This window comes from Sturnira hondurensis, unplaced genomic scaffold (assembly GCF_014824575.4).
Source record: "Sturnira hondurensis isolate 20B ecotype Veracruz unplaced genomic scaffold, ASM1482457v3 Scaffold0022215, whole genome shotgun sequence".
Classification (NCBI taxonomy): Eukaryota; Metazoa; Chordata; class Mammalia; order Chiroptera; family Phyllostomidae; genus Sturnira; species Sturnira hondurensis.
In genome coordinates this window covers 7,299,907-7,324,111 of record NW_028094846.1, presented here as the reverse complement: position 1 = coordinate 7,324,111, position 24,205 = coordinate 7,299,907, and the positions used below count along the sequence as shown (strand labels likewise).

Sequence of the window (24,205 nt, the reverse complement as noted above, 5' to 3'; positions counted from 1 at the left end):
TCATCTCTAAGCCTGGGCGATTACCTTGGCCCGGGGCTGGGCCAGGGTGGGCCCAGGTGCACAGGGCCTGCTCTGGGCCAACAGCTGCTTATTCAGGAAGCCACAAGGTGGCAGTGTTTCAGCCTACGGCCTTTTCACTGGGGCAGGGTTGTGGGGCTGCAGACACCTGCTTTGGGCGCAGTGGCTTTGGCCAAGGTGAGTGAGTCTTTAGTGATGAGGCTCAAGCAGCAAGAGAGCCAAAGGTCAAGGAGGCGGCAGGACTGGCACTGTGGTCCCCACTTCACTTTTGGAGCTGGGCGCATCTCCCCAGGGGATACATTTTTTGCAGTGTTAGAAAGGAAACCACCCTTAGTTTTGGGCCTTTTCCAATGAAAGCACATGGGTCAGACACCTCCGCCTGCTTCTTAGATGTTTCCTCTGCCCACGTCAAAGGCAGGGCTTAAATAGCTCTGTCCCTCGAGGCCCACGGCCGGGCCGCTCTGCCCTGGCAAGGGCCACTGTGTCCTTGTTGGCAGGGTGGGCGGGGGTGGGCGCTGGCCCTGATGCGTGTGGCGCCCCTGAATCACACACCAGAGTGAGATTTGGACAGGAATCTGTTGACAGGCAACAGGCCCAGCTCACCACTCCTTCCCTTCAAAGGCAGGACCAGGGTCCTGTGGTTTATTTACTTTTATTTTTTGGATAGTTCTAGAACTTATCACCAAACAAGTCCCTGGACCTTACAGACAAATTGCCTCCTTCCTTCACCACTATAATAGGCCCAATAAGTCAAATCTGTCCCTAATTTTAGGAATAAGTGATAAATCTGAATCCATGAACAGGGGACTACACCCAGTACTACTTTTTGCTGAAAACACAGAAGGTGTCAGGGGCAAAGGAGAAGCGAAGCCCAGGATGACAAGACCAGAGGACACAGTTGTTTCCAAGGCCAGGATAGTGCCATTCTTTACTCTTTAAGATTCTATTTATTTATTTTTAGAGAGAAGGGAAGGGAGGGAGAAAGAGGAGGAGAGATATAGCAACAGGGGGCCTTTCCTACCTGCGGGGCCAAACCTACAACCCAGGCATGTGCCCTGACCTGGAATCAAACCAGTGACCTTTCGCTTTGCAGAATGATGCCCGACCCACTGAGCCACATTTGTTTTCGGTGCCCAATGCAGATGTATGTTTTTCTTTTAATCTCTAGTCAAGGAGAATCTAGTCAACGAGAACTTTGAACACCTCACTGTCTCTTTACGTTCTTCAGAGACATGAAGAAAAGTGGAGGCCGTGAGAAACACACTTGGACTCAGGCAGGACGGGCTGCCCGACAACCCCCCACCCTCCCAGCCCCTGCTCCGGATGCAGCCTGAACCCAAAACGAGCCCCGAGAGGCGGCTGGCGTACCTGTATAGCTCATGTAGTTGCTGAACGGAGCCCCTGGAAAGTGGGTGGGGCCGCAGGTGTCATTGGTGGGCTCCGGGTCCTGGCACAGCTTACTCTTAGGGGTGGGGGCCGTGTCGGCACAGAGGTCCCCAGTGTCCATGGAGGGCACGGTCTCCCGGCAGGGGTCATCGCAGGACTCTCTCTCGCTGACCCCTTTGAAGACGTGGTAGAGCCCCAGGACGTGCCCCACCTCGTGGACCATGATGTTGGTATGGCCAGGCATCCCATAATAGGCCGGGTTCAGGACAACGCCACCTGCAGGGGAAGGTTTGGAAAACATCTCTGAGCATGGAGGGTTCCACGTCAGCCTCCGTGGGGACATGTTGTAGCTTCTGGTGGCCTCGGTTCCTGCTCTTCCCTCTGGCCACAAACACCCTCTGAGCTGACCAGTAAACATGCCACCCCCCCCCCATGCCAGGGAGAATAATACAGACAAGACAACAGAAGGAAGGGTATGCGTTCAGGAAAACCCCAAGGTCCCGGGCTGCATACAGTAATTCTTCCCACTGGAGCCCAAGGTCGCGGAGCCGCACTGACTAGAACTTATGGATGGGAATGTGGTCCTGCTGCTAATTACCTGTAGGACCATGCTCTGCCCTTGAACCTTCCTGCAGGCGTCCATCTGTACAGTGAGGGGGCAAGCCAGCTCATTCCTAAGCCCCCTTTTTGTCCTCACCTGGGCCACTAAGAGCTAACATGCAGGATTGCGTGAGACAATTATAAATGCCACGTGTGCAAATTTGTATTATCGCAGACTGTCACCACCTTGGCCTTGCACTTTGTGTTCCAAGAGTCCCATCTCTCTGCAGCCCAAGGGGAAGGGAAAAGCTGGAAAGGGTCAAGCATCCCAAGTTCAGATCTGCCGTGGCCTTTCCCGGGATCCAGGTTCTCTGCCTGGAGATGCATGTGGCCTCCTGCCCACCATGTCACTCTCTCCTTGCTCTCTGCTGCACACAGGCACCCATACGCTTCTCCTCCCTATTCCAACTGAGACAAGCTTGTTATGAATTATCAGAGGAGTAAGTCTTAATCATTCACCCACGCCCACGTGGGTGGGAGGAGAAAGACACGAATTGTTTCATGGTTTAGTTTACAAAAGTTCTTCCATGTTTCGATAAAAAACAGCACACACACCATGCCTTGATAAAAAATGACAGGCACACGCACGCACACATTTCATACCAAAGGCTGAGTGAGGCGGAGAGGCTTGTGGCCCAGAATCTGAAGAGGAATGTGAGAAGAGGCTGCACAGAAGCCTCTCTCACACGGGGCAGCCTCTGGAGTGACCAGGGCTCCTTCTTTGGGCGTGGACACTCACTGGAAATGCATCAGTCCTTACCTTTCGGAATATTCCTTGAAAGCCCCCAAGGCTATCCCTGATCTCTTCGGTGGTAATAACAACAGTTTCTACCTTGAAGGTTTGCTTTGAAGACTGAAACAGTCATGTAGACAAAGAAGCATTTGGCTTATTTTCTAGAACAAAGGAACTCAAGGTGCGCATCAGGCCATCTGCCGTATCACTGTAATTACGTTCTGCAGCCTGGACGCGTCTGCCCCACCCCACTGACCCCCTCCTGAGCGCCTTCGCTCATCAAGAGAACAGAAGCAAGAGGGAGACCACAGACAGGCAGGCCTTCCAGAGCAGAACCAGGCGTCGCCAGGCAAAGTGGACACAGGGCCTCCTGCGGGGAGCTTGCACCGGCCCCCAAGCTGCTCGCACTTGGTCTCCACATTGTTCTGACCCGGAGACCCATGGGCACCCAGAAGACAGACGGGGCTTGGACAGAGTCGAAAACAGACCAGTGCCCAGGCTCTTCATAGACGGCATACTGGCATTCAAAAATTCCTCACAGTAGCCTGCATTCGTGATCGCTGGAGGAACAGAAATGCTACGGGGTTGGGGCTGTTCGCCTGATTCTTCATAGATCTTGCAGGCAGGCTGTGGGTACACAGGACACTTTTACCCTGTAGCACCAACTACCTTTCCCTTCCCACTTCTCCAGTCACGGGGAATACAACGATCACTTCCTATACTCAAAACCTCCATTCATCTTTGCTCGTCCTCATCTTTGGAGGATTTGCGTGGTGTCAGAAGGGGGTACGGGACCCACTCCCTCGGCCATCTGCTCGCACCCACCACCCTGAAACAGGACATAGGAAGACACGCCAAAATACGGTTTCAACCACCCTGGGCCCCTCAGGCTTCAGTCTGAGACACTGTTGGGCGCTCTCTACCTTTGCTGGCCTCCCCGACTCCTGTCCAGCAAGGCTGCCTAGGGGCTGAGGCCAAGGCCAGAAGCACCTACACAGGAGAGACCAAGAAGCAATAGTCTGAATGGAGGGGTAACCACCTGGAAATACTAACACTTTACCCCAGGGGCTCCTTGCTTCCCTCCCCCTTGTGCTGCTGCTGATTCGGGGAGCCAGACTCCCCTGCATTCATTCATTACCCCACTGGGAGGCAGAGGACAGCGTGAGAAGCAAGGGGGGGAAGGAGGTCCTTTTCTGGCTGCGAGGTTTCCAAAGCCTGTGACGTCTGGGCCTTGACAGGCCTCTGGGGCTGAGCCAGCACGGCGCATGAGTGCGGGACAGTGAGCCTTGCCTGGAGTTACCAGTGTCGCCACTACATCTCAGCCTGGAAGAGATTCTTCTAAGCTGGAGGAAGAGCAACGTGGTCAAAAGAAAAGAGTGGGCACGGATGGGTGGTGGTGGGAGCAGATGAGGTGGGCTGTGCTGCCCCTTCCGAGACCCCGGCACAGGGGCCAAGATTCAAAACTGTGCATGTGATCTGAGGGTGGGATCCTGCCTCACCCCCAGTGATGAAGTCCTGGGGACGTGCCTAGCTCTCGAGGAGAATGGCGAACCAGTGAAGCTAAAGGGGAGGGGGACAGAGAGACGCCCAGAGACTCGCCAAAGGTGGGACCTGGGATGGGAGCAAGAGTCGTCTCATGTGCCCAGCATCACCTGGCGACTAAGGACTCAATGGTCCTTTCCCCTATGGCCTTGGCCTTGACAAGCCATGATCACATTAGATACAGCCCCAGGCAAAACAACCGACTAAACTTCTACCACGTGGCAACACAGGGCTCAAAACAGAGATTAGGTTCAATGACAGAAGAATAAGTAAGAGCTATACTGCATGCACACCTGAGTATACAGACTGGGCTGGACCCCACTCCCTGCCGGCACCACTGAGTGTGCGCAGAGCAGCTTATGAACGGGGCTCCCTGGACCCAGCACCTGCTGGCCACGTGTGGGCCAGCTGTTGCCTCATGCACTGCCGGGGAGCCCAGGCGCCTTCCAGGGAGAACTTTCAGCCGAGATTATCGAGGGCACGCTGACACGTAAGACAGGTCTGTTGTGTGGTCTAGGGGACGGTGTGGGGGAAGAAAAGAGAGGGCCGTTGCTGATGAAAAGATGAAAGCAATGTAGCAGACGGCCAAGCTCCCGAAAAGCGGCTGCATGCTCAGCTTCTGGGGGCGTTTCCCAGCGTCAGCATCAGACCGACGGAGCAGCACATGGTGAAGAGCAGTTGGTTCCCAAAGCCACTTTCATTAAAACAAAAACACAAAAAACCTTAGGCAGTTTGAGAAAAAAGACACAAGTGGAAATGACTGTAAAACCGTTCTGTAAAACTTTTAGGGCTGAATAGTATATGCCCATAAAACACGGAGGCTGAGGGCTGGTCCGCAGGTGCCCACGTAATTACTTCCAGTCACTGGCTACAACGCACTCCTCAAAATGCTCTGTCCACAATGAGGGGACAAAGCCATCGAGGTGTGCCTGGGGGTCCAGGGGAGAAGCGGAGCAAGTGGCAGAGGTGCACTGATACACAAAGGGAGGAAATGGAGGAAGTTAAAAAAAACAACACAGAGCTAGAAGAGGCGGCAGATTTTAACAGAACCACACCAGAAACCATTCCACCTCCAAGTCTTATGTTGGCTTCTTAGTTTTATAGCCTGTGGTCTCATTAGAACAAAGTCCTTATTCTGGGCAAGGCTAAAAAACCAAGATGAGAATGTGTGGAGGGTGAAGATTTTGCAGAGTCTGGCATCATTTATTTATTTATTTAGGTTTCCTTTCATACCATTTCAGCCATTCTTACTCCCCACTGTCAAGTGCTCTGAGCTCTCCGCTACTCCTACCTCCTGGGAGAAAAGTCATCTGATTAATAAAACTAAAGATGTCATTACTGAGGCACTGAGGACTTATGATGGAATCCTTTCCCTGCTCTCAATGAGGGCAGTCCAAACACACATGTACACACATGAAACTGTGTGTCAGAATTGTAGGCACTACAGAACATGCACTAAAACCTACTTTCTAGAAGTCACTTGTTAATTTTGAGTTTATTCCATGTCAGGCACTGTTTTGGGCAGCAAGGAGTCAGTGATGACTACGGTATGTTTTGGAAGAGATAAAGGTTATTTACGGTGTATCTAAATAATCACCCATGAAGCTGATTATTTGTTTACCTACTTCTAAGCGCATGAACCTACCTTTGGGACACCCCAATTTCAGGGCAATTTCCTCCAAGATTTTCAATACCCAAGCATGCTTACCAAAGTGTGAGTTCCCAAGGCACCCAGGACAAGCCTGCCCGCTGAAAGCCGACTTCTGACAATGGAATGATCTACAACAGCAGCCAGTGGGCGAGCCCCAGACCCGGGTCCTCTCCTGCACAGGCCACTGAGCCTTCATGACTCTAGAATTCCTCATGTTTCCTCAGAGCACTGCAGTGTACACACCCTGTTCCTCCCTCGTGTCCAGGAGGAGTTGCTCCGCTTTGGTGCCATGAATAGAAGACCAGTGGACAGAGGTAGGACCTTCTCCGCCCTGACCTGACTGTGCCAAAGCTCCCCCCCACCCCCGGCTCTCTGCAGTCCCGCTAGCCAAAACCACCTGGCTGAGATGACCAAAGACTTCCCACCTGTGGTTCCAACCGTCTGTGGTTCCACAATATCGGAAACTTCTACACTGTTGCTGTTGTTGCTGCTGCTACTCATAAAGCAAATATTTTTGAGGCCCTACTATGCACCAGGTACTATTCCCCATGCTTATTACCCCATTTCATATATACGAGGAAACGAAGGCCCCAAGGGGTGATCTGCTAAAGAGCCCATTTACTCCTGTCTACATGAAGGACTTATCTACTCTATCATTCAAGGCTTTTGCCAGGTTCAAGTTCTGCCCACGCGGTTCCTGGGTCCCACGCGCACCGGGCAGTGCTGCTCATGCTACAATGGGGATGTCTGGATGTTCCCTGGCTGGAGAGACATTTTCCGGAACAGTGAAGGAAGATGGCTGGCCCAGGACACTCCGAAGTATCTAACTCCTATGCCAGAGAGTGACAGTCTCTTCTCTACCTGGCCAGGATGTCCTTTACTGACCTCACCTCTGTGGCCCTTGCATTTGGGGGACCCCAGGACTTCCTCTAACCTCTCTCTCCTTTGGTGGCTAGGATGTCCCCATGCCCTGCCCCTCTCCTGCTTCTGTTTAAGCCCCTTCAGAGACAGACTTGTAGAGATGCCACGCCTGACACACCCAAACCCAAATCAGCTCCCCATCCACACCTCCTTTCCCTCTATTTTCCACCTCAGCACCCCACTTGCTCACTCAGTCAAAGGGAACTCTTCCCTGTACCCCACCACCCTGTTTACTTATTTATGTGAGCAGCGTTTCTCAGTGCTGAGAGCTACAGAACTTTTTAACAGCGAGATCATGGATACTAAACCCTGTCTTGCTACAGCAATAATTAATCTTCATCCATAGACACCAGGACTAATGTGGGAAAGAAGTCACACTCAGCTCATTAAAATACACATTCCTATTTCGTGTACTCATCATTGATCAGCACTTCAAAATGTGGGTTTTATCAATTTTGGACACGCAATCATTTCAAAAGTTAACTCAGCTGAGAAGACACCGTCACCAATTTAAAACTTGTGATCTGTGTCCGTGTCCATGTCCCATGTGCAATGGTGTGAGACAGTTCTGTGAGACACCACCATTGGAGGAAAACGGGGACAGGCTCTGGTGAATCTCTTGTGTCCTTTCTACAACCCCATGTAAACACACAACCATATCGAAATTGAAAGTCTAGCTAGAAAACTTACTGCAAAAGATTTATTTCATTCAAACTATGGCTTTAGCAGACAAACAGGTAAGCAATTAAAGGCTGAGAAAAGAAGCACATACACGCTGCATGAGTACAAAGTTCTACAGGGGAGATGAAACGGAAACACAAATTCAAAGAGGAGGAGGATCAGTGGCCACTTCCCAACGGTAGGAACGTGCCTGCTCACAGACTGTTTTAAATAGATGACAGTGATCGCAAGTAAGGGTACATTTAGAAAAGTAAACTTAAGACGTCAACAATTTAAAGCAGTACACCAGAAGTTCTATTATTCGCTGCCACTGAAACCTAGGATTGAATCTTTAGAGGTCAGACTGTATGCGGGGTGCAGAGTGTTCCCCAAAGTCTCTTAGAGGGTCAGAGGGAGCAAAAATAAACGTGAGGAGCACTGGGACAGCCAGGTACATTCCACTCCTAAGTATGTCCAGGTTTTAAAAGCCTGAACCTTGGTGTCCACCGGCTTTTTCGGTCTGCACTGCCCTCTCTATATTATTAAAGTATAGTTGACATCCAGTATCATATTAATTTCAGGTGTACGATGTAGTAACCTGACATTTATATGCCTTATAATGTGATCACCATTGTAAGTCTAGTGACTATCCAACAGCAAGCCAGTGTACCCCACCAATGACTCCATCCCCGGTGCCATACCCTGTTCTAGCAAGGGTTTCATTATATCTCATGTGGTTTGAACTTGAATTTCCCTAATGGAGAATGACATTGAACATCTGTTCCTGTGCTTATGTTTCATTTGTGTATCCTCTTTGGTAAAAAGTTCATTCCTGTTCTTGTTCATTTTCTAGCTGGAATATTTGTTTTACTTTTAAGTTGGGAGAGTTCTTTATATATTCTAGATACGAATCCTTTGTGAGGGGTATGGTTTGCAACGGTTTCTTCCAAGTCTAACATGTCTGTCTTAACAGTCTTTCTCAGAGAAGAAGTTTTAAATTTTGATGAAGGTCAATATATCCGTTATTATTTATGAGGACAACGCTTTTGATGTTATGTGTAAGTTTCCTCTTCATGCAAGCCTGCTCTGAAGATTTTCTCCTATGTTTCTTTTGAAAGTTCTATAGCTTTGCTTTTTATATTCAAATCTATGGTCTATTTTGAGTTCACGTTTGTACTCAGGTGTGAGATTCGCATTAAGATTCATTTTCTTTTGCCCGTGGAAGTCCAATTCCTCCAACGACATTTGTGGAGGATACTCACTGCCTGGTGATGTCTGCAGTGCGTGTAAGAATTTACCTCTTTCACCCTCTTTGTGGTCACACAGTCCTTCTCTCCTATGTCTTCGTGCGTAAGTCCTTCTAGGGGGTTATCAATGCTTTCCTCTTCCCTCTCCCCAAAACTTCTGGCTCTGTTTATGTTTTCTAATTGACTTTCTATTTTATTTATTCTTTCTCTTATTCAGACCACTGCCTCCTGTCTTCACTCCTTTAGTTTAATAGGTTACACCTCCCAGACATAAAACGGATCACGTCCCACGTCACCGCTGTGTCCCCATCCCAATTACAGGCTCAGTCTGGAGCACCCTGAGCACCCCCCGCCCTTTGCTCTAGTGCCTCTCACTTGTCCGCATTGAAACATTTAGACTCCGCTCCCCCCCAACAAACCATCCTCAGCCAAAGGAGCCAATTCACTGAGTAAAATGTATGTTTCTTCTTTCTTTCCCCCCCGAGCTCTCTTTCATGAACTCTCTTTGGGCCACCTCCTGTTTGCAACCATACTTGGTCTATGCGGCACTTACCCAGGTGGCTGACTGCGTCCTTGTCCCAAGGCCAGGTGGCGGCACCTGCAAGGTCGTCCCTTACTGAGCTGGCGAAGTAGACATTGAGGAAGTGCGTGCTGTTGAGCCGAAGCGCCTCCTTTAGCTCCTTCACGCTCATGTAGGTCCTGGGGGGGTGGGGAGAGGAGAGAGTGTCACACGGGGTCCGCACACGGGGGGTGGGGGACAGCGCTGCACCACGCAGACTCTGGCACCCCCAGTGCGGCCTTCAGGGGGACAGAGAGGCCGAGACCAGACGGTTAGGAAGTGCACAAAAAAGGCGCCAGCACACAGTGGGGGTATTATTCCAAGGTCAGTGAGGTACTACCTTGCTAGCATTAACATATTTACGTGAACCCTCAGTATCTGACCTCGTGTTCAAATCCCCACTCCACACCCGCATAATTTCCTCAAGATAAACCCAATGAGACTCCCAGTCCTGGGCCCCGAGAATGACCCCCAGGCCATGCTGGAGAGGGCCTTCTGCCTTGGGGCCCTGGCTCTCTCCATCCCACTGTGCGATCAACACTGAGACAGGACGACCAACGAATCTTTATTCCAGTGCGTGCTTGTTTCCAGGCATTATTGTTTAAAGGGGAACTAGTGGCTACGAAACAAAGTAAAAGAATAAAAGAGATGAGCAATAGGTAGGAGAGGACATCAGAAAGCTACTGCAAGGAATACTGATTATACTATTTTTTTTCTCTTTCTAGTCCGTTAGCCCATAGAAACTCTACCCCTACTTCAACTTCCTTATGAAACCAAGTATCTTCATTGGTGGTCTTCAAAGCACATGGCAATGTTAGGTTTACACACGGAATCAATGGTCCATTAACACATGCCCCGTGGCCCATTAAAAAAACGACGGGGAAACGCTCATGTGATCTCTTCATAAGCTCATATATCATCAAATACCTTCATCTGCCTGGCATCAGGGAAGCGTAAAACTTTACTGTGAGCAAAGAGAGCCTGCCACGCTCACTGACAAGCTCTTCGAAAAAGGGACAGCGAAACCACGGTCCGCCACTCCGAAGAGGGACTGTGCTCAGCACAGCTTCAGCTGGAGCGCCAGTTCACTCGGCCTGCGCTGGGCTGTGCTTCACAGTTGCTGTTCCAGCAGACGAGCTGCGGACGATGAAACCTCCCACCCCAGAGGCTCCTGTTAGAGCAGCAGGCCCCTTCTCCTCTCGCCTGCCCGGTCCCCCAACCACACACACCGTTGATGCCATCGACCTGACCCACGTGCGGGGCACGCGGGCAAGGAGTGCCCAAGGGGCAGAGATTCCCAAGGACCGTGTCCGTATCCCTCAGAGCAGTACCAAAAAGAAAAATAGAAGAAACAAAAATGATTTTGCTTTGGAACCACCAGAGATGCTTGGGAGAAAATGGATTGGAAAAATACCCTTTCTTATTGAGTTGTAATATCTTGGAAAGACAGTTCTCAACCTCCCAGAATCATCCACTTCCATGAGGTGATGTCAGATGTGATGCATCGGAGGGGTGTTCCTTCTGCTGCTTTCCTGGAGACAGTTTTTCAGACTGTCGCGTGCTTTTCCCTGAACATTAGTCATATCCTGTTTCCCTTTCTCCTTTATTAAAAAATAATTAGTTCCCTGCATTGACAAATGGATGGTTTGGAGCTGTGATGGCATCAAATAATTCTTCTGCATGGAGATGTTTCAACAGGCTGGAAGAAAGGNTCCCTTTTCCCCGCCCCTACTTTTCCGACCCCTGGCCCCGGTGCGGTTTCTCTGGGCTATCTGTGTGTTCTTGGTGTCTCTGTCTGCCCGGTACCAGTCTTGGCTGCCACCACCCCCTCTCTGCCCTCCCTCAACCCAGCAGCTCCACTGGTCCCCTCCGAGCACCGGCCAGGAGGCCTCCTCCCCCTCCACAGAGCTCGTTAGCTGGTTCTACTCCTCTCCCACTTCTCGCCCAGCCGGAAACGATCCTTCCCCAGGAGAGTGGTTCTGTCATGCTGGTGGCACCCTGGGTGTGGTCACCCCTGCGCTCCACAGAAATAGAGATGGAAGCTGCCGAGTACAAGGAAGAGAACACACATTAGAACGCCTGAGACAGTTGGAAACAGTCATCAACCGAATGGCTAGAACAATGCCTTGTTTTGTTGAAAACAAGGATTTTGCCCAGATGATTCCCTGAACCAAGAAGGGTCAGTGCGTCCACTTTGCTTGTAGGATGTCCACCTATTATAACACATGTGCACCATTTTAGACAGTAAATGGAACAAATGAAAACAGCCAGCTTGCCAATGAACCGGACCCGAGTCTGCCTCAGAACTAGCATGGGGAAAAGTGGACACTATTCATAAACACAGAACTTAACATCCTGCTTCACAAGTCATTTATTAAGAGATGGACTTACTATCCAAAAGAACTTGACATCCAATGGAAGGTACGATGACACATATAAATGTCCCAGAAATCAAGAATCACGGACTGACCAGAGTTGCATGTGACATGAGAGACGAGCCGCACCGATCTGCTTAACTCCTGCCAGGATCTGCCTTTCCCCGTCCCCTCCATACTCCAGACCCTTGTGCTCACTGTATCTTCTCCTGCAGGGCTCGGACCCACCAAAGCCAAGCTGCGCCTTTATTTTTCCAAAAGCTGTCTCTGAAACAAGCCCTCCTTGAGGTTGACATACTGCACTGCTGTGCTCACTGCTCATGTCTGTTACCTCCGACACGCTCCCTGCAAGAATGCACACCTACCTCACCAACTTCCTGACTGCGACCCACTGGTTTGGGACTGACCACTGCCCAGTGTCCAGCCCACCCCAGTCCATTGCTCCCCACCCCAGATTTGGTACATTCATTGTAATTTCTGCCTTGCTCCCTGACCGTTGTCCCCAGCCACATGCCAACATCCAAGTGTACCCAAGAGCTCCAATTCTGGCTTTGCTTTTGACAGAGTGAAATGAAAGGATGCTGTAGTTTAACAGTCAACTGACTAACTCTTTCATAGACTGACAGAAATAATCCAAGAATAAGGCTAGAAAGAAGAAAAAAGATCCTGAGCTGTCTGAAGGAAGGTGAACCAGTACCAAAAAGCAGTGTGTTAACAGACAAGACATGAAGGTCACGTGCGTGCCCTGAGAATGGGACACGCGACCCTGCCCCCCAGGCTGAGCAAGCCCTGTCCAGAGGGAGGTCCTGACTGCATCCCACAGTGGGAGAAGGGCCAGGCGGCCTCCCGCGCCCTCAGCCAGCTCCCTCACAGAAACACTGGAGCCAAAGCGGGGATGTTGCGGCTTGGTCAAATCCAAGCCTTGCTGTCATTACCCCATGCACATCATGGCTCTCTGCCCCAAAGTACAGTAGGGCTCCCTCCTCACCCCAGCCGCCACCTGTGTCACCATCTATGCTTCCTCCTCCTGGTGAACATCACCTCTGTCTTGCTCCACCAGCCTGTTGCTGGGCCCACACCACGGGTCTTACTTACAGGCCCCCAGAGTAGCGACCAGGTTTCTGCCGGGTGCACGGAGCAGCTCCAGAAACTCAGTTGTGTTTTTCCTTTTGTCAAATCCCTCCTGCTCTCAGGCCCACGGCCCTCACTGCGTCACCACGCACTCCCCACTTCCTTCCATCCCCCAACTCCAGGTTGCTCCGCAGGCACACAGCCTGGCTCACAGTCCGCCCCTCCCCCAGTGCCTGCCACCCGAGGAAACTGCAGCATTTCTGTGAAACGCCCACTGAAAACACAGTCTTGTTTCTGACCTTGTTACCTCCAATGACCTTCACACTCCATTCACACTGTCGCCCTGGCTCAGACTGATTTTTTAACATTCCCGACCTGATGTAGCTCTTTAGTTCTGCCTATCTGTACTTTCATTGGCCAATGGTCATCTCCTCTCCAGGAGTTATTTGAAGCCTTCACCAATCTTCCCGTGCCTGTCCTCCCCCACCAACCTCCACCTCTTACTCCCTGGACTCTCAATAAATGATCCCGCCTCCTTTTTTGAGGCTAAAACTGAGGCCATTCATCAAGAGATCTCTCTGTTTCTCTCTCCCCCAGACACATACACTCAAACACTTACTCCCGTACCAATTTCTATTTCCTTTCCTGTGGAAGAGGTTGCTGAGGAAATCACAGCCAATACCCTCTTTTTCTTTCATCCTTTTCAATCCAAACGTCTTGAAAGACTCATGTCCTCACCTCCCATGCACTTCTTTTTTCCATGCACCTACCCCTCTAACCCCACTGAGACCTGGGTTTCATCTTTGACATCTATAATCCTGGTGCCTGGGAATGTGACCGACCTGGGAAGCAGGCTCTGTGCAGATGATCAAGTGAGGATGGGCATGAGGTGTGGGCCCTCGTCCACTGTGACGGTGTCCTTGTAAAAGGCAGAAGTTTGGACCTAGGAGCACAACCCCTGCCTCCCTCATTCCCCCTGCTTGGCCAGGGCAGATGACGGTTAGCCAATGAGGGGTAAGATTCTTCAAGAGAGGAACAACCTGAGACAGGCACAGTTGCAAAGGGACCATCACGGAAGGATTTAGGGGACTATAGAGAAGGGGCAGAAAGACCCCCACCCTTTGGCTTTGTCATAGCCTGAGTCCTCATTCTACCTGTAAAAGGTCTTCTAATGTCTTGGCTGCTTTGCTACCCTTGCCTGACTTCGCCTGAAAACAATGCCAGAGGCAGCTGCAGCCGTTGTACTAGAATGAATGGCTCCGGGGGGCAATTCTGGTCTGAGAAAGAATGTACATTTTGTCCTCTGAAACCTGCTCTGCCTAGCATAACCCTGTTGATATAAACTGGATGTTTAAGTTCAAGGCATAAGAAGTGAACTCCTTAAGACATGTATCTCATGAAACATGTCTTAAATACCCTCTGGCATCAGCATGACTCACAGACCCTGACCTAGCACAGATATCTGTGTTCCTTCAATTGGTATCTATACATAATACCTGTTTTTGTAAGACTATAGCGTTTGACATTGATTGATGAGCTATGTGTGCTTGCTGTACACCCCTGCACACACCAATCCGAATAAAAGCCATTTGGGAGAAGGGCTTGGGCATTCTCCCAATTACCACTAGAGGAAACTGCCACACCCTTTCCACCAGAACAATAAGACTGTGTCCGGGATGAACTTATTCTCATCCGCAGTGGCCAGGAGAAACTCTGCAGGATGGAGTTCTCCTACAGGACCTATTTGTTACATACTAAAATGTCTTATTTTTCTTCCTCTAATATCATGTCCACTCCAGTCCCCTCTGCAAAACATCAAAACTGGTACATCCCTATTCATTCTTGGTTCCCTGTGGCCACAATAAAGTTCTTTAAATTGCCACTCAAAGACGTTTACTCCAGGCCCCGACCTACCCTCCAAGCTTGGCTTAGCACCACTATGCCACTGATTAAGCTAAAGTGATTTGTACACTGATGTCAAGTATGCCTTCGATTTTTTTGGTTTTGAGGTTATTTGATTGGTTGCTTTGAGGGGGGTGGGTTGGGAAGGGTGTCCCTGCTTTGCTTAAGTAGTTCTACCCTTACATGTACAATGAACAACACTGTACCTGACATTCAAGGCCCGTTTTCTATCTCACTTCTTCTGAGAGGCCCACAGTGATCATGCAGCCTGAGATCAGCCCCTGTGTCTGAACCACCATCATTCAGTCTAGTCTGTAACACAGTGAACTACAGTATGTAATTGAAATATGTACGCCTGCGCAGGCAGTACATGCCAACGGTTGACATTCTGCCTCCAGATACTTCTCTTACGATGTTTGTACAGGTCTGAAATAGGCACCAGCAAGAAGAGCATAATAGCAAAAAATATATAATAACGTGATAGTATAACAACATGGTATATTATTTAAATAGTATAATCGCAGAGAATATAATAATAAAATAGAAATGCTATAAATCTCCTTTAAAATGGAACTAGCAAACTAAATTAAGAGCACATAATATTCATACCAGAAGCCATTAAAAATTATCTGGGTCTATTATTATTCCATTTATTACAATGAAAGAATGTGCCAGACATGTTATTGAGTAGGAAAGCAGGCTGTACAATGGCAAGCTCGATGCAATTGTCGTCATTTAAAACCGTACACACATGTCAACCTACGAGGTGGACTTCCCATATATATATGCGCCACAGCATTCCTTATTTCATTAGATGGGCGGGGTGTCCAGGCATCAAGCACCATGCCTTTCTCACGGTGAGAGGGCTCAGTGCAACATCTTGCATATTGTCAAACACTCCTCTAATATTGGTTGAATGAATCAGTGGAGGAGACGGGCTGTAATTGAAAGACGAAACAGAGAATACCCCAACCCTCCGTTCCCCCAGATTCACCAACACTGCCCTGCTACAAAACCCCCTGAACCACAAGGGTCCAGTTATATCCAAAGGAGCCAAACGTAGGACCTGCTGCCTCTGGTAGAGACTGAGAAGCAAACACACACCCCAGACGAAGGCCCAAACGCACCCTCCTGGACAATGTTTTTGGTGATTGAAGACAGCAGATTCTTGGCAAGAACACCGTACGTGATAAACTCCCGGGGCCTGAGCAGGAATGGGCAATGTCATTCCACAGGCATCACACTGGGTTTAAAAAATAGGAGGTTTTCCCCAGAGGAGTGGTCCTTGTGGGTAACTGGAGCGGACACAGTGTATTCCCACCAATGGCCAGGACCCATGAAGTCATCCACTATTTCAGTCATGTTTTTGCTCTTCTTTTCTCCTCCAACTCTTTCTTCCATTGCTTTAGAACATTTTGAAAGGTTTTCTTCAAATCCTATTTTCAAGCAAAACATTCTTCTGTAATACATCACCCACACACTCCTGAAGTTAGTTCTTTTTGATAATACACATGCACCAAACTGAACTTGCTTTTCCGTTGACATGGGGCAGACCAACAGATCCTGTAAGAAAACTGATCACTGAATACACTTTATGCCTTGACTTAGGAGGCAGGATAACACACTCAACTCAGAAAGTATTTACTGAGCATCTACTACACCTCAGGCCCTGGACTGAACAATGAGGACAGGGTGCTGAACAACACCCTTGGAGAAAGGGCCTCTGATACAAAGGCCCGATGCCTGGGCAAGAGGGGGAAGTAGTCCCTGAGAGCTGGAGGGAGGTGGAAAGGATGCTAGAGAGAACACCAGTCAGACCTGAAAGGCCCTGCAAACCCTGGTGAGAAGTTCAGAGAGCACTGGAGCAAGGGAGAGACACGACTGGGCTTCGGACCATGTGGAGAACAGACTTGAGGAGCACAGGCGGGGGGCGTGGCTGCCTTTGAAAGCCACGCAGTAACAGAACTTACAGAAAGCAGTGACCAATGGGAAGAGGTGGCGTGAGGAAGAGGAGGGTCCCAAATAATTCCTGAGCTTTTAAAGTGAGTCACTGGGTAGCACAATTCCCTGACATTGAAAATAGGAGAAGGAACAGGTCTGGGTGGCAGCCTGAAGTCACCTGTGATCATCAAATTATAGATGCTGGGTAGAGACAGGTACACGCGGCTCTTTAGATCTGAGCGGTATACACATTCAGAGAACACTGGTGCAGAGACGGTAATAAAAACTACGGAGTGAGTGAGGTATACTCAGCACACATCATGTGCTTAGGGAACCAGAGGTCGGGGAAGAGAGAGTCCCTTTTCAAACACGTATCCAGACTTGTGCAATCACGAAGTCTCAGGGGAGAGTCTATTAATTTTGCTCTGTTTAAAAACATATCTACTCTTGAATCGGGTATCATGAGACAGTGAAGGGGTGATCTTCCCTGAACACCTCAAAAGCCTCCATCGGCCCAGGATAGAGGAACAGAAGGCAGAGAAGGCAACCCCAAGGAGTGGCCGCTGTGAGGAACAGGCGGAGAAGCGGGAACCGGCAAGGGGATCACTGGCAAGGGGATCCGAAAAGCAGTTGGTGAAGAGCTCGGGAGGGATCCAGGAGGGCTGGGGTCTCCAAAACCAACCCGAATGCCCCTGGCGGTGAAGTGAGAGGGGAACAGGAAAGCCTCCATCAGCAGTAGAAACGAGGAGAAGGTTGGAGACGCTGGCAAAAGTAGTTTCAGGAAAACCACAGAGGCCAAAACCACACTGCGGTGGCTTGGAGGGTGAGGGGATTCAGGGAAGAGAAGCTAATGGGCGCAGACGAGCACCTCTCGGTGAAGCCAGGGGTTGAGGGTGCGGAGAAGGATGGCCAGTTTCTACACGGGAAATTGAAGCATTACTAAATTAGCTTTTATTTATTTTTTACAATACTTTATTTATTTATATATATTTTAGATCTAAGAAGAGAGGGAGAAAGAGACAGAGAGGAACATCAACGTGTGGTTGCCTTGCCTGTGCCCCGCCCTAGGGACCTGGTCGACAAGCCACACACGTGCTATAGACTGGGAGTCGAATCGACGACCCTTGGGTTCACAGGAAGGCACTCAATCCACTGAGCCACACAAGCCAGGGCTAAATTAGCTTTTTAAAAGGCACCAGTAAAGGGAGAGAAAAATGAAAAGAGAGGAAGAGATAATTAAGAGAATTCAAAGGCGAAACCAACAGGAGAGACCCAGCTCGCACAGGAGTGGATGCTGCCCCACGAGAGCAGGTACCCCGACCCCAGCTGCTGTGAGTGTCTGAAGCTACCGGCTCGCTGCTGGCTGCTTCCTTCGGAGAATTGCCCTTGGACGAACAGGAGCTGCCTCGCTGGAGAGCATGCCTCCCAGAGGCGCTCCCAGGTAATGCCTGACTGAGGGAGGGCTGCAAGAGCCAGCCCTCTGCCCCATGCTTGGGCCCCATGCTGGGCTCATTCTGGCCCCGGAGGTCCCTGCTAGATGCCAGCTGAGACCACAGGCTTGCCTGTCCCCTTGCTCTGCCTTATCCAGTTTCCCTCTCCCCTTTCTGCTAAAAGAAACTCTCCATAAATCACAAGTCCCAGAATTTTAGTCTTAGGCATCACCTTCCCAGAACCTCCTGGAAGACAGGAACACGGGCCCCTGCAATAGAAGGGAGGGAAAGCGAGGAAAGAATGTGAGCAAGTGGCTTGGCTTTGAGGGTTGATGGCATGTTTGAGCAAAGGCATCTCTCGGCTGCTTTCCCATCGAACAGAAGGTGAGGGGATCCCCACAGAGTGGGAAGTGAGGTGCTGGGCAGGGAACTCTGAGAAGCCCAGAAGCTGTGAAATGGCACCGTGGGAGAACCGGGAACAGGAGACCCCTTACTAGGGAGACGCAGGGAGACTGCCTCGCTGGGATTCCTGAGAAAACACCCCCAAGCTCACCTTCTCCCATGTCTGGTCATTTTAACTTCTACTTCCAAGTAACCAGAGAACCTCTGCGGTTAGCCATGCTTTCGAAGTACACTAGCGGGTTGGTTCCTAGATGTGGAATTCATAAATGTGATATTGGATATAATGATAAATTGCGTTAGTTATCAATTGCATGTATGCTTAAGTTATATGTATCAACTTGAGGCGGCTCTTCCATCCTCAGCATTCTGTGAAGCCGTCCAGGGCGAGGTCACCGATACTCTCCCAGCTGTTCGTTCATCCTGCACACCTTTCTGTGTTCACCCCCCTGACCTTGCCGAGGCATCTGGCATCAAAGACCACTTTCTTCTTAGAGCTTCCTTTTCACTTGGCCACGGTATGTCGCCATGCTCCTGGTTCGTCTCCTATCTTACAACGCCCTTTCCCATAACCTCTCACGGGCCCTCTTCTCCCCTGTTCTCTTCTCTCAAGCACTGCTTTCCCCAGGCCCAGCCTCTCTTTCTTACTCATCACCCTCTACACTCTCCTAGGATGACATGTCCACTCCTACTGCTTCTTGTGTGATGATGACTCCAAAACATGTCTCTAGCTTATATTTGTCTCCTGAGCTCCAGACAAGTACAACCAACTGTCTGCTGAGCATCACGCCCTAGAGGAGACCTCAAACTCAGCCCACCCTCCCTTCTCATTTCTACCTCCTGTGTTATGGGCACAGGCCTCACCATGATTCTGCATGGGGCACTCCAGAAGGGAGTTATGTGAAACTCCTCCCCCTCTCTCAACGCCACACCCAATCACCAACTCCAGTAAGTTCTCTATTGAATGTTTCTACAATCAAAGTCCACTCTGCCATCGCTTTAAGCCAGCATACCTTCAAGTCTCATGGTTTCCTGAGCAAAACCTCTGCTGGTCAGCCTGTCTCCAGACTTCCTCTGTCTTTTTCCGTCTTCCTGACGGAAATGTGAGCAAGTGACTCACACGCTTACAGCCCTTCAATGGTGGCCTGGGCATCAGGGACGAAACCCAAAGGCCTGAATAACCTTCCAAAGCCCCTCCTGATCTGTCCCCCTGCTACCTGTCCGGCTTCACCTCTGGCCACTGTTTCTCTTACACTGTTTTCCCAAATCCTCAAAGAACTCACTCATGGCTCTGCCCCTGCATTATTCTCTCATGGCTCCACGAAAGTACCCAAGTATTTGTTTCGGCGTAGAATGCTCTTTTTCTATGACTCCTCTGCTAACCGAGCCGTGATCAAAAACTGGTCCCAACCGCAGATTTGGTGAGGCCAGGCACTGCCTTCCCCGCTCCGTGCCCTCCCAGACAGCACGGGGCATTAGGCTGTGACCTGGGGGTCAGAGCTCTCCTTTAACGTGGTGCAGTACTGCCTCTGACGACGGACGAAATGTTTCTCAGCCTTGAGCCCCAGAAAGGAATTAAAACAAATTCCACCGTGGGAGATACACAGAGTGTATGCATACAGAGAACAGCCATTTCTGCGTCCATATTTGACTCCTTCTGATAAAACAATTAGGTGCAAGGGACAGCCAGAGAATAAAATAGGCATTTAAAAAAATAGGCTCAGAAACTCCAAGGGCAAGTCTCTCTGGTTATAAGGAGTTTCTGGAGAGAAAGATCTGAATCCACCGAGGCTCCTGGGCCCTGCGGTAGGTGCTCACAGCTCCCCCAGGAGCTGCCTGATCCTGTTGCAGGGCTCGCTGGCCACCGGCCTCCGGAGACGGGGCTCCAGGGGCCCCCTTCTCCCCTTTGTGGAGCCCAAAGACTCCACCTGGAGGTCCCATACGTGCACCTCCTGGCGAAGAGGCATTTGATGGGAGAAGGGCTCTTTGTCTCTTACATTATCACTTGTGAACTTGGATTCTAGAAAACTGCCACCCTTCCTGTCCATCTGGAAGTTGCAAGTGTTGTAGCGGCCGAGAAAAAAAGAAGGCCCTGTGTGCCCACAGCCACGCCCTCCTCGGCCTCCCTCTCCACTCACACCTTCTGGCTCGGCCCCGCCCTCTCTTCTCCTCTGAGAACCGGGCTCAGAGGGCATGTCCTTCAACCACGCTGTTATGCCTCCTCTCGAGAAGGACAGGGCCAGTGCTCCATCTGGAGAGCATGCTTCCTCTCCTCCGTCTCTCTCCCTGTTGGGCCCTGACGGCAAAGCTTGGAAGCCAGCTGAGGATCATGCGCTGGCTACGCGTTCGTCGTCAGGCTACGGCCGAGCAATGACTCACGCTCTTGTGGTCTCCTCGTAATTACCAGGGACAGTCTATTCCAGCTGGGCTTCCCTTCCCCTGGGCAGCCTAGAGCTGAGCCATCTCTCCATTTTATTTCTGCTGCCCCAGCACTCTCCACATTACCCTTTCACCACCGACACCCTCCAATAGGTGTGGATGTATGTATGTATGTGTGTGTGTGTGTGTGTGTGTGCGTGCACTCCAGGCCTTGGACCAACACCTCTAAACTGCAGGCCACATCCTGCTTGTGTCTGCTTTTGTCTGGTCTACAAATGAAGAATGGTTTTGACGTGTTTAAAGAGTTACACGAAAGAAAAGAAAGGAGAGGAGGAGGCAGAGGAAGGCAGAAAGAGTGCAAGAAAGATCATAGAGGTGGCCGAAAGCTTAATGTACTTACGGTCTAGCCCTGCACCGAAAAAAGTTTGCTGACTTCTGTTCTACACCAAAGTAGCCTCTAGTGCATAATTCTGAATTCAGACAGTCACAGACGTCCAGGTTCTCGAGCTGCTGGTATTTCATCCTCTTTTCTGATCCACACAAATTTATTTTGCTCAACAAGTATCCTCTGCAATTACTGTCATTTAAACAGTAAAATAGGAACAACTGTGCCCTTCTCAGCTTTTTTATTCTTTCAGGCGAGACTGTCCCAACTCATTCAGAGGTGGGTCTGTAGCAGGAGGGGCGGCTTGGGCAAGGCCCAGAAAAGTGAAGCATTCTCTCCCACTGGGACATGGAATGAAAAGGAAATTCTGAGAGCACGAAATCTTTCTGCCTCGGAACTTTATCGAAGTGTGGTTCTACAGGCAAGTTTGGTGCTAGAGCCATGTGGCGCCATCTGGGAGCGATGTGGATGCCTGCGCTGACCCGGCTGCGAAGGCGCGCACAGTAACTCAGACCTTCCCCTGACTCCTCTTGGTGCCGGTGGTCACCCCCACACGCCACAGTCATCACCGACAAGCCCTGAAGACCAGTGTGGTGGCGAGGGCGACTCAGCATAGACTGAACTTGATGAGAGACAGTGACCCCCTCCAAGGCCCTTCACAAAAGGGAAGAACCTTTACATTCCACAGTAAAAGGGGAAAAAAAGAAAGGGTGTACTCCCTCTTTCTCCCAAATACAGATTATTCAATGTTCTGAGACATCCTGCACTAAATTAAACTAAAATTTGTTTAAATTCCTAGGGGCAGCCTTAAGTAGAAATAAGGAGCGTGGCTCCGAATTAAGATGACCCAGGTTGACGCGGGCTTTGCCATTTTCTCGTGTCACTGGGAGTGTGAGGTCATGCTGCTAATCGTGGCTCACGAGCTGACAAGTGAGTGTGACCCTTGAACCAGTGAACACAAAAATGAGCTGAGAAGTGAGGGCAGTAATAGCACCTACCTCCTGACATTGCTGTGCAGGGTAAATGAAATAACGTATATAAAGCACGTGACAGAATACCAAGTACATAAAACCAATCGTTATTCCTCAAACACATTTGAAAACGGCTTACTTTTTGTTTTTTTAAATACTGCCTATTTCAAAAAACCACAGAAAACGGTTTCACAAACTGGTTTCTACTCGCAATCGGGCTTGTTTTCAAAAGCTGTGGCAAGGAGTCAGCAGGGCCACAGGAGCAAAGACGGAACTTAGGACTTGCATTTTACTTGTTCGAAAATTTGCAAGGAGAATGATTTCCTTGAAGAGAAACTTCTGGTTTTAAAGCATTAAAAGGGCCAATGAGACCTCAATGATCATATTCACCCTTCACCATGCAAATTTATAGATGCCATAAACAGCGGCAGCTTCACAGCTGAAAGCACCTCGCGCCTCCGTGAACGCCTCAGACTCGGCAGGGGCAGGTGAGGTGGGCAGTGCCTCTGGGCACACAGTTGCTGAGGCAGAGTGGGGAGGCGGGCATTGAGTCTCTGTTATTCTAATTATATTCGGTAGTAGGACCAAAAGGAGGGGTCTACCAACAGCAACGACAAAAGGAAAACAGAGCTAGAAGAGAAAGGACAGAGTGAGCGCATCTTCATTTTTTCACCTGGTATTTCCCCCCAAGATGCTCTTAAAAGCTGCAACAAAGACAGAGGTGTCATCTGCTCAACCTCATCCTTTACTTAAAAAGGAAGTCGGCATTTCCAACTCAGGGAACCACTGACACAATTGTTTCGACAAGCAGCATTCTTCATCTATCTCCCCTAGATGCACATGCACACGCACAGGCACCCTCCCCGAAACCCGAGTTTATTTTTGCACTACAAAGATGGGGTGTCCCAGATCAGGGCCCTCGGCTCCTCAGCAGACATCCTAAAAAGGCTTCATTGCCGCACAGAAAAAGGCTGAGGCAGAAGTTAATAGAGGAAAGTTCACAAAGCTCCGATTACTTTCTAACTAGAAAGAGGAAAACACAAAATCCAAGAGTCCTGCTCAGATCCAGTTGGCACCTGGGAATGTAGAGGGGCTAGGAATGCTCAGCAAACCCCTGCCCCGAAGCCGGTTCACCCCCACGTGGCACGCCACGGAGGGGCTTCGGCTTGGCTGGCATTTAGTCTTTTCTCTTCCCTGCAAATGTGAAATTCTTCTACCCTAAATAATAGGGAAGATCGGGCCAAAGAAAACCCCACACAATGCATTCGTCTAATGGCTCTCATAGCCCGGCTGAGGCCTGCCAATGAAAACTCCGGCTCAGGCCTTCCAGGGAAGCTTCTACCGGAGCTAATGAAACCCGCCAAGTCTGGACCCACCGCCTCCTCCTTCCTGCCACTCAGTTCTTTCTCTTTCTTTTTTCCCCCATTTTGGCCTTTTCCAAGAGGAGTCTGTAAAGCACCCAAAGAATGTTCTCTTTTCAATAGGTATTTTGTTTGGGGCACATTTTTATGTTTATTTCTCAGGGGGATGGTGAGCCTATCTTCAAACCCAAAACCAAGATGTGGCTTTATAGAACCAAGGTACGTCATAAAGCAACAGAATGGAAGATCTGAGATCAGGTGGGGTCCACCTTCACTGTGAAGGACACAGATGTGTCTGATGCTGTACGCTGAGTTTTCTTTCAAAATCATCTCTGGGGAACTTACCACTGCCGAGGCCTGGGCAAGGCCCCTGGGTGATACCGATACTTCAACTCAGAAGAAAAGAGCTCGTCCCTGGACAGTAATTCACAAATAATTCCGCCCCCAACTCTGTTCCCACATGACATGGTCATAGTGACCCTTTAGGGTAGACCTAAGGAAGAGAAGGGCAGTCAGGGGGAAGAAAGAAAAATGGAAAGGCAAGAAATAAGTCTGCAATCAGAATAGAAAATAAGAAGCAAAAGAGCAGGCAGAGAGGAGAGGAAACAGAATGTCCTTGATGAGGCAAGGCCGCTGCCGACTGAGTCAAGAACCATTGCTGTACACCATGCGCA

General features: G+C 49.9%; 1 protein-coding gene across 1 annotated transcript in view; it reads right to left on the bottom strand.

Annotated features, from left to right (window-relative positions):
- PAPPA2 (pappalysin 2) overlaps positions 1-24,205 on the bottom strand; it is a 180,619-nt gene that overhangs the window by 104,121 nt on the left and 52,293 nt on the right. The window contains exons 3-4 of the mRNA XM_037035167.1: positions 9,312-9,457; positions 1,387-1,680 (exon numbers count right to left, since the gene is read on the bottom strand). Coding sequence (XP_036891062.1) covers positions 1,387-1,680; positions 9,312-9,457 — 440 coding nt within the window. The remainder of the gene's footprint in view (positions 1-1,386; positions 1,681-9,311; positions 9,458-24,205) is intronic.